At 35.3% G+C, this 10,473-nt stretch overlaps 1 protein-coding gene across 2 annotated transcripts in view; it reads left to right on the forward strand.

Moving 5' to 3' along the window:
- NSUN5_1 (putative 28S rRNA (cytosine-C(5))-methyltransferase) overlaps positions 1–8,355 on the forward strand; it is a 39,865-nt gene extending 31,510 nt beyond the window's left edge. The window contains exons 11-12 of one of the 2 annotated variants that reach the window (XM_051218095.1): positions 3,114–3,491; positions 8,243–8,355. Coding sequence is in view for 1 of the 2 variants with exons in the window: in XM_012939262.2 (XP_012794716.1) it covers positions 3,114–3,503 (390 nt within the window). In the remaining variant the exon portion in view is untranslated. Of the gene's footprint in view, positions 1–3,113; positions 3,618–8,242 lie in introns of those variants that run through there. The other variant, XM_012939262.2, reaches the window with a different exon arrangement.
- Positions 8,356–10,473: the final 2,118 nt, after the last annotated feature.

The raw sequence follows: 10,473 nt of genomic DNA on the forward strand, positions 1-10,473 counted from the left end.
TCCAATAATGTAATCCACTGTTATGTGCGATATGTCTCAGCTCACAGTCTATAAATGTGGATAATATTCGATTTAGCATGCAATTAGCTCAATAACGAGTGAGAGTAGAACAAGGTGTGTGTGTGTGTGTGTAGTAGTGTATTTGACAACAACCACAAGTGTGTCACGCTATGTCAGTATCACAACGGAAAGTGAGTTCGAGGTCATTTACTAAAACAACAGTTACAGTCATTTAATGATAAATATACATACAGTGAAATATTGACAAAATAAATGCAAATAGTGTTAAATACTTTTTACAAAATAAGTTTGTCAGGCCTATCTTCACACTTTTCCAATAAAATGTAAATTTAACCTCATATGTTCATCTTTTGATGAAATAACATAAATTCACACACAGAGAATGAACTTTTGAAAAGTGTTAATCTAATGTATTGACATTTTTTGAATCTAATATATGGTGTTGTTAAACAGTATACTCAACTTATCCAGATATCGAACTTTTAGGTTTATGATGTTGGAGTTATTTTATTCATTAAACTTGGGTGCATAAAATCGATATGAAATCGATATCATCAGCACATTAAGGTTGGATGCTCGATCTACTATACTGAGGCTTTAGCGTTTATAAGTGATTGAACATTAGGTGGTGATCAATGTTATGTGTGTCAAGTCCTTCGTAGTGCCGATCACTAGGCACTAGTCTAGATGACTCGACATTTCGTGCACTATGTTGAGATAAGATGGTGGTTGGAGGTAGTTGGCTGAAAACCCTGGACCTAGGTTTCGTGCTATTTGGCACACGTCAGTAAACTGTACCTGTAATCTTGTGGAAACTGATGCTCCCTAACGGGTTCAATCCCGTGTCACCCAGCTTCACAGTCATAGACGTTACCACTGGGCTATCCGGGCCGCGACCGACCTGTAGGACTGAGATGTAATCACAATTGATTGATCACCACCCTGTTGACTATCTCCATCTAACAAGAACGTCTACTTCCTAAGAGCCCTAGAAAGTATTTATTGATCTTCGATAATTATTTTAATAACATATTTTTGCAAAGAGCTGTATACCGAGGAGACCTATTATTCGGTCTCTTAAATGCACAGTTACTGGAAAAGTGTTTTAGCTTATCAAACTATGCCACAATCCCGAATCATTTCACCTAATCGGTCTCATTGGATGAATTGACTGGTAGAACAAAACTTTGGTTACTAATATGTGACAGATTAGTGTATCTACATAACCTTATACAAATTCACATCGATATAAATTGCCTTATTTCACGTTGGCATCGTGTGAGGTGAAATTAATGTAATTGATGTAAACCAAACAAAAACATCAATTGTAATGAAAATTGAACATAGAAAGTGACAAATGATATTAGGACAATGAAAAGTGTAGGAAAATACACACCTTATTATAGAGGTCAGTCAGTCAAACACAATCTAAGACGTTTCATATGTGTATGTCAATGTAAGTTGCTGCATTCCTAATAGCGTATAGGGAGATAAAATTGTCAGGGCCAATCCCCGAGTAGTAGAGATAATAATAACATTAATGGTAATAGCAAAGCCTAGACATAAAAGATATGCTCCGAGAAAAGAAATATGGTTTAGCGGAATGATAAAAAAACTGATACAATAATTTAGATACCTAGGTATCTAAGCAAAGACAAAGTAGTGAATATATCTATGCCATTGCAAACGATTCCGAATCATGTTAATTAAAAATTGACGATAATTTATTATCAGAAGGGGTTTTTGGAGATTTTAGAAATTTTCACAGATTGAAATCATGAGTCAGTTGAAGCTAGACAACCATGGAAAACGTGGAAGCACTGGACGGCCGTTTCGTCCTAGTATGGGACGCAACTTCGTGGATTGGTTGAAGTTAGACATTAACACCGTTGGATGCCGACTCAGTGGTCTAATGGTTAAGTGCTCGCGCGCGAAGCCAGTAGGTCCTGGGTCCGAATCCCGCGGGGTGCGGGTCCGTGGATGCGCACTGCTGAGGAGTCCCATACCGGGACGAAACGGCCGTCCAGTGCTCCCAGGTTTTCCATGGTGGTCTAGCTTCAATTGACTCATGATTTCAATCTGTGATAATTTATTAATCTATCAGTGATCATCAGTTTAAAAGAATCAATATAGATCTTCTGAAGTCAAAGAATAGTTCTACAATACGTCATTTCACAATCCTAGCTTTAGATCTATAATAAATTTTTTTCTCATGCAGTGTCGGATGTTCACTATGTGATCTTAATACCGTTATTCGGATATCTATATTCAAACGTTTGATAAATTTCGCTGACAACATCTCAATCACTATAAGTTCCAATTAGGTGGTGGTAACTTGGTCAATGAGTAACATACGAGTTATAGTCAGAATAGGGTTGTGGAGATTGTTAAGTTTTTGAATGAGATCATGTTTCGATCAATGTTAAACCATCATTGAAAACCTGGAAACACTGAATGGTTAACATTGGTTGTATCATTTTTCTTCCACTTCGCTCAGCTATTCTCCATCTCACTGGCCAGTTGATTGGAGTTCTGTATCTTACATATGTTAGTAGAACATGCTGGCGAAGACAGTCGTGGAGAAAATACAGTTGTTTTCGAGTAGAAGCCTGCCTTTTGGCGAAATTCTCCCATCTTCGAACGACGAGAAGCGTATTACGCTCATATGATGTCGAAATGTTGGAAAAGATTTGTAGCTCAGGTGGCTGATTTTGATGGAGTTTTGTTCTCTGAGCTGGATGGTTTGGTCGCGGAGCTTTCATCGTTGTTCCGAACGACATCATCATCACTTCTACCTGCAGTTTGTGCTTATGATGTCGTTCAGAACAACGATGAAAGCTCCACGACCAAACCATTCAGCTCAGAGAACAAAACTCAATCAAAAACACCGGACTGTTGTTTTGTCCTGGTGTGCAACTCTTCAGCAATGCACATCGACGACCTTGCATGTGAGGTTCGAACCCAGAACCTTCGGTGTTGAGCGCGAACCCCTAACCTGTAGACATAATTGACGGATAATATTGTTTATTATCAATATCTTTTTTTAATGATTTCTGTTTTTTTATAGACAAAATTTTTCTTTATCTTTATAGGATGATTTTACTAAACTATTTTCAGCTGATAAAATTGTTTATTTATGCGCTGAATCAGAATATCTTCTACCAGAACATTTTAATACCAAGTATCAAACTAATTTAATCAATAATGAGACTATTCAGTTTACTCAAGATGATATTTATGTTATTGGTGGTTTAATTGATCATAATAGATTAAAAGGATATTGTTATCAACAAGCCATTGAACGTGGTTATAGAACAGCTAGATTACCATTAAAAGAAATTAATTTACATATTGAAGGTCGATTTGTTTTATCTACTCTACATGTATTTCAAGCATTATGTCCTGTATTATCCGGTACAAAAACTTGGTTAGAAAGTTTAAAACAAGCAATACCACCAAGAAAATTAATGGTTTGTGTATAATTCAATTGATTATGTTTTAATTTATTATATATATATTCTCCACTTCAAAAAATGTTCCCGTTTTATTTTTTCTCTCTCAAACATTTGAAATGAGATAGTTACATTAACTGAATAAAAGCTTCATCTGATTTAATGTTAATACCGAAGTCTACAATCAGTCAGTCAGTCAGTCAGCTACAACGTAGCACCAGGCGCATATGTGCATAGATCAAAGTTGCCATACCTCATTACCACAACAAGATGAACATCAAATTCATAGAAGTAGTTAATTCAGTGGTGGTAATATATAAAAGAGAAATTGCATATAAGGATATATTACAGGAAGAAAGAATTAGTTGATAGAAAGAAAGTTATGAAGCGATTTTAATCCCCTTTAAACTAAAGGGAAGATAGAAAGTGTATACAGTGACGTCATTGTGATCGATTCTGAGCCATGTCACCCTGTCTGCAATCATTGGTTACGATAGTCGTGCATTCGTAATACAGACATATCCGCTAAGAGGACCGGATCGCAACGCTTCTGTGATGACTGATAGGAACTTCACTTATTTGTGTTCAACTTTTTGATGATATTGATAGACACCAAGCTAGACAATACATTTCTTTATGCTTAGAAGTTAGGACATAAACGGTTTTCTATGCATATGGTTGTAATAGACGGTCACTTATCTACGTTCTGGATTGGAATGACATATGACTCATCCACGTGTATTTTAGGTTTTCTTGATCTATCTAATCGGGCTACAACTAATTCACCTGAATGTTTTACCGTTCTAGAGGTCAGGAAACTTTTGATGAAACTGAGTTTTTATTTCATCTGCATTGTAGTCAGTGGGGGCGTATACAAAAATAACGAATAGACATCGGCATATATCTCTGAATTTCAGAATTCTAACTGTACATTTATTCTGGCAACCTGTAAGCGACTGTTTACTGTTATCTACTCAAGAATTATTTGTCCTATTTTCGAACTTAGCACTATACCTACTCCAGCAGGACCACAAGAAAATGTTGCTGAGTCTCCAGATACACAATCTCTTAATCGCACTCGTTCGATATTTGAAACAATCTCCTAACTTATTGATTTCTCGAAGCCCTTAATATTATGCCCTGTAGATCTCTGACCAGTGTCACGTTCCAAATCACCGATCAGTATCCTGATTTTAATTTGGTTTATTATTTACTGTATAGCTTAGTGATGTAACGTGTGCGCGACTGCAGGTTTTGATAAGCAGCGTTTTATTGATCGATCGATTACAGTGACACGGAAAACACGTAAGGACGACCTAGTGCCCTGATTGGCCCCGCTTCGCTGTCTGTCCTAGCCAGTTGAGTCAAGAACACAAGTCACAGCCTCTGAGTTATGAATCATTGTATTTCAGACATACTCTATTTATATACTAAACAAACAAACCACATCGTACCATAAAATAGGAAACAACATTTACAAAATATTTAACAAGTGAAATAAACATCAACCAATAAGAAATGTACATTTAAGGTCCAAGGCCACCATAGACTTAACACGATAATTATTGGTATATTTTTCCGACTATCCTAACACTTAGTGTCCCTGAATTGACCTTGAACCGACCACTAACTTCTAATAGGTGCACTGACTGTTCACAAGCTTGTTTCTAACTTATACCTTGAGGTGATAAGTATCAACCAGCTTCTGTAATATTAATGTATCAAATAGACGTGGCCTACATATAAGTATACCGGAGCACATCACATCGATCATACATGATAAAAAATTTTGACTCCAATGTTAACAATATAGTGAGACATTTTAAACGAAGAACTTTAAATAAAACATCCTATCAAGTAAACCTAGACCCCTTGAGATATTCACTAGCTTATCGTCCCGTTTCAAACAGTAAAGTGTTTTAGGTTAGTTGATGTAAAGTAGAATATGATTTGATAGTAAATTATTTTATAACATCTAGCAGGATAATGTCCATAAATCTACATTTCTAAGTCAGGATCACGTCGAAACTCGCAGATGAGTCTTTTTTCAACTAATGGGAGCTAGTGGGGTGTCTTGAAAATATTAGTAGGTTAATTTCATGTGGACTAATACTCCTAACAATGTATTCTAGCTGTCCGAAACCAATTCCACGTATTTCGATGTAAGCCACTTGGTAATATCATTAACTTTCACAGAAATAGTTTCACTCAAAGCCAGTTACACAAATTTTCACTTGGCATATGTGTCTTATTAATTACTGGTATTACAAAATTGCATAGTGTAGAAGATAACTCGGAAATATCTCAAATTGATAGTTTTAGTTTATGAAATCCAATTTTGTAGTTGTCTATCTATACAGGGAGTTTGTGGTGATTAATGATACCACGAACCGACTTAAATTAGACAGACAGCACTTAAAAAATATAATCACTGAAAAGCTGTTTTGTCCTACTGTAGGACTCCTCAGCACTGCTCATCCACTTTGGTCTCACTGCAAATGTTTACTCTTTGAACCATTGAACTAGCAAAACCTCAACCTTTAATCAATTCACGCCATTTCATATCTCCCTTTACCACTCATCTCTACTAAGATGAACAGTCAACATGACTAACTTGTTGTTGGGTGGAGATTTTTTAATGTACTTTTTCCTGATGATTGATGTTGAGTTTTCCAATGTTTGTTTTCACATTGTGATAAAAAGTCAAACTTTAGATTGTGAGGTTGTTGCTTGATCATATGCATAAGGTTTCTCTATACCATTGAATTCGTACATCAACCCAATATCTTACTAGATGTTCAAATTACTTGTTAGTAGTAGTGCACAAAATTGTTGTTTACTCATAATAATTGAAAATCTTCAATGTGTTTAAGCCCACATATTCTGGTAAATCTGAATTGGATTGATATAATAATATTTGGATTATACATATTTTGTCTATTTCATCAATTAAGTAGTATATTCAGATGAATAATTAACTATTCAATGTCTAATTTCGTTACATATTTCATGATCTATCTTGTCAGGCTTGTACGTAATGCTTCTTTTTAGCTTATCAAAACACTCATATTGTCTGTAATCCTTTAACTGAACTATTGAAGTTATCCATTAGTGAATTCATGACAAACTATGGTATCAATCGCGAATGGATGTGCTTTAAAATCGATTATGGTTGCGTAGATTCAATCACTCTTTCTTTATCTTACTTTAGATGTTCAGTTTCGCTATTCCTTTGTGCATACTTTCTTTTCATTTCATCTTATTGAATCATACTCTCAATATTCAATCATCGTTATTATCATTGCTACTACTACTACTACTACTACTACATGATTTCGATCTCTATTACTATTCATTTGGTTAGTTTTGTGTCGGCATTTCAGTTTAACCTGAGAACTTGAACGGACTCGAATTCGGTATCAGACTGATAGTTCATTATAATTAATGGGCTGAAAACCAACCTTGTTCGTTAAATATTGTCAAACTAAATTGACTTCTATTATTGAACTGTAAAGTATTCTGAAGTTGATTACATTTAGATTATTTTATCCCAGCACAAGATAATTTGTACTATGTTTATTCAATTATCATTATTGTGAGATGTATATATAGAGCTACATGTAGAGATAGTATACTATGTCTTTGAATTTGTAGCCTATCTACTTGTCACTATTCAATATGTGAGTGATATATCTAGCACTTTTTTCATTTATGTAATGACACATAAGAGGACAATTTTCCCTGAGAATTTCATTTCAAGCTCTAACTTGTACGTTGAGATGGTCTACAGTGGGTGTATTTACAGAAGACATATGTAGATAGGTTCAGATGATCAAAATGTAGTTACTAGTAGTGAGAACTGCACTCGTATGCAACACTGATGCACGAGATGAACGGAAAAATACTCGTAAATGCTATAATGCAGTTTTATTGAAGATTAAAAATGGATGGTTTTTTTGAATTCATATTTACTTACTTTCAATCATTGTAGTGATTAATGAGTGTTCAAGAAAAAATGTAGCGGTAGTTTTGGGCTAGATGTTATATCTCGATAACAATATATACATACATATTTGATAAAATTTTTAAGTATAGAAAATGGTCATCTTTGTTCTTCCTCTTCTTCTGTCATTCATCCAATAGTGAGCATGAATTTAAGTAAATGAGCTGTTAGATATATTTTTTTTCTAACACCAAGGGTTCGTGACATCTGGTTCATGTAATACATGATTATCGTTCTGACAAAATAGATTTTGTATGTTATGTGGAAAAAATGAGTTATATTTATGTTGGAGTAATTGAGTACTATCCCGACCGTTGTTGCTACCTTGACGTGGTGATCGGGCTTGCCTATCGTGATGAATCAATCGAGTTATACTGGCTGGAACAACCGTTCCTCAAGGTCCTACCATGTCAAACAGGTCGGTTGAAGAGCAGTAAAACTAAAAACAACAAATTCAAGGTTCAAGGGCGAAGTCGTACTGCTGATTGTACAGAGGTGTGACGGCAGTAAGGTGTTTCCTTCGAACAACCAGCATAATAGCGATGCTGCCTTTCCACAAGGAGGGATGGGGTTAGAAAAGGTCAACCTTAAACATTCACACCTCGCCTTATCCCTCGGATATCAGTCCGGCGATAAGGTCTCAACAAGTACGGAGCTGACAAAAAAATTGCTCATAAAAAGGACGTGTGTGACCGACCTCAAGCAGTTGTCCCTTGAGCACTGCGGTCACGCTCTCACGTCACTTCTAATCTAATTTCCTTTTCAGGTACCTCTAGAAGAACCCTTCCACGGTGTGGGCAACCGGGAAGTGATAACCGCCCTCATGCCTCCAACAGCACTCAAGACCACTGTATATATAATTTCTAATTGAGTACTATCCAGAGGTAATCAAAATTAAACACTCTAATTAACCTATACTACTTAATTATACAATTATGCAGATATTTTCCCAAAACCACGGATAGAAAATTATCTAATAAATTTGTTGTGTCCTGGTAGCATCTGTTATGTACATAAAGGGTCTGTTGTATCCACAATTTTACTGTTTATACTTGGAAAACGGGAACCACAGATTCAAATGAACATTTAATGACTCTCCATAAATGTATACTCAAAACATGTTCGAAATCACATCATGATTAAAACAAGTACACTCATTAATATCGCAATTTCACGTGAATACGATAGTACAAATAACATAATTCAGTGAGAGAAAGCTTACACCTGTCATATTGCATAAAATGTACACTAGATTTGTGCAAATCTATTAATTGAAGTAATATTATGGTATATGCTACTGATGCCGACAAATATAAGTAGTATGTATCATCAATCGAAAGTGAAATGTATGGCGGAAAGAGAACGAGATTAGAGAATCATTGGTGTGGAAATGAAAGGACAGTGAATTCTGAGACGATCAATTGACATTTTGCAAATGAAGTATTTACTGTATAGTGTTCAGATTGTACTCTGTCGTTTTGTAATTTTGTGTTTAAATACATTCGATTGTCCCCAATTGTGTTCTCATTCACTAAAATATTACATTGGAAGACATGAAGCCTGTATTGTACTGATAATAAAGCTAGTCATTGAATGTTATACTGAATTCGCCACCATATCCGAACTAGTTTAATACGATAGTTCCAATGAATAATTAAGTGTTTTTGTAGTGAACAAGAACACGAGTGACGGCAATCAAATGTATTTGAGTACAAAATTACAGAATATCTCACTGAAATCTGAGGACCATATAGGAAATAGTTTGAAAAATATCAATCCATCATCTTAAACCTCACTGTTCCTTTTGCAAATGTCAGTCCATCGTCTCAGATTTCACTGTTCGTGTATTCTCATACCAATTGCTATCTGTTCCCGTTGTTTTCTTCTCGATCTTCTATTGAAATACATTCTGTTCCTGTCCATCGTTAAATACTACTTATGTGGGTATAAATAGCTCACACCACAGCTTTTTTGAGACTAAAATGCTACAATCATTTCAATGTTACCTTGATATCTTAGCCATTCGTATTAATTCACAACTATGTGATTTATCCTAACTAGCTATTTTAACCATCCCATGTATCCTCTTACACACACACATTTGCTTAATCGATTACTCAATTATGACCCTGAGGATGTATTTCTACCCTCTTCCTGTATTATCTACGCTATTTAAGTCGCTATGTTTTGCGATCTATAATGCTCTATAAGATCGTTGCATATTTCGTTCGTCTTTGTACGGTTCAGTAATTAGCATGCCTGAAATATACCTATTTTAAATAAGATTTGTGCTTGACTTTTACTAAGGTGATTTATTGATAGAATACATACGAGACTAATAGGCTATACATTTCACTAGTCGTTTAATCTTATTGGAGTCGAGAACAGACATGAAAATCTGAAATGACTGGGACGATACACGCATTAAATTTCTGAGTCAACGAAGCCAATATTTCATGACGGTGAAATCAATTATATTGTTAATGGGTCCCACTATCGGCAGTTCATATTAGATTATACCATAGGGAATAGAGCCCAGAACATTCGTGGTGAGAACACAAACTTTAGACCACTGAGATGGCATAGGATAGACTACATTCTTAACTCTATTTAATAAACGATCTTGTACCAGGAAGAAACAGGTATCCGACGCTTCCTGATTCTCAATTTCTGTCATAAACTATGAAATTCAGCAATCCCCATAAACCCTCTATGCTTATAAGTAGATAATTGTTTTATAGCATAAGACTAATCAAATTATCTAGTTACTTATATTCGTACACCATCAATGTTACGACTTTGGTATTAGTAACATGTGAGTGACTACCAATATTAACTATAGGATTTTGTTGGTCGTCAATCTCGAATTTCACTGCCTTGGCGAAGGATATGAACACAAACTTCACGGGTTGTTACGTAAACGTACATTCCTTCTCCCCGAAGAAAACATCAGGGAACTAAAACGACTAAGCATACAGAAGACAAATCATATTTTTT

The sequence above is a fragment of the Schistosoma haematobium genome, chromosome 7, assembly GCF_000699445.3.
Source record: "Schistosoma haematobium chromosome 7, whole genome shotgun sequence".
Classification (NCBI taxonomy): Eukaryota; Metazoa; Platyhelminthes; class Trematoda; order Strigeidida; family Schistosomatidae; genus Schistosoma; species Schistosoma haematobium.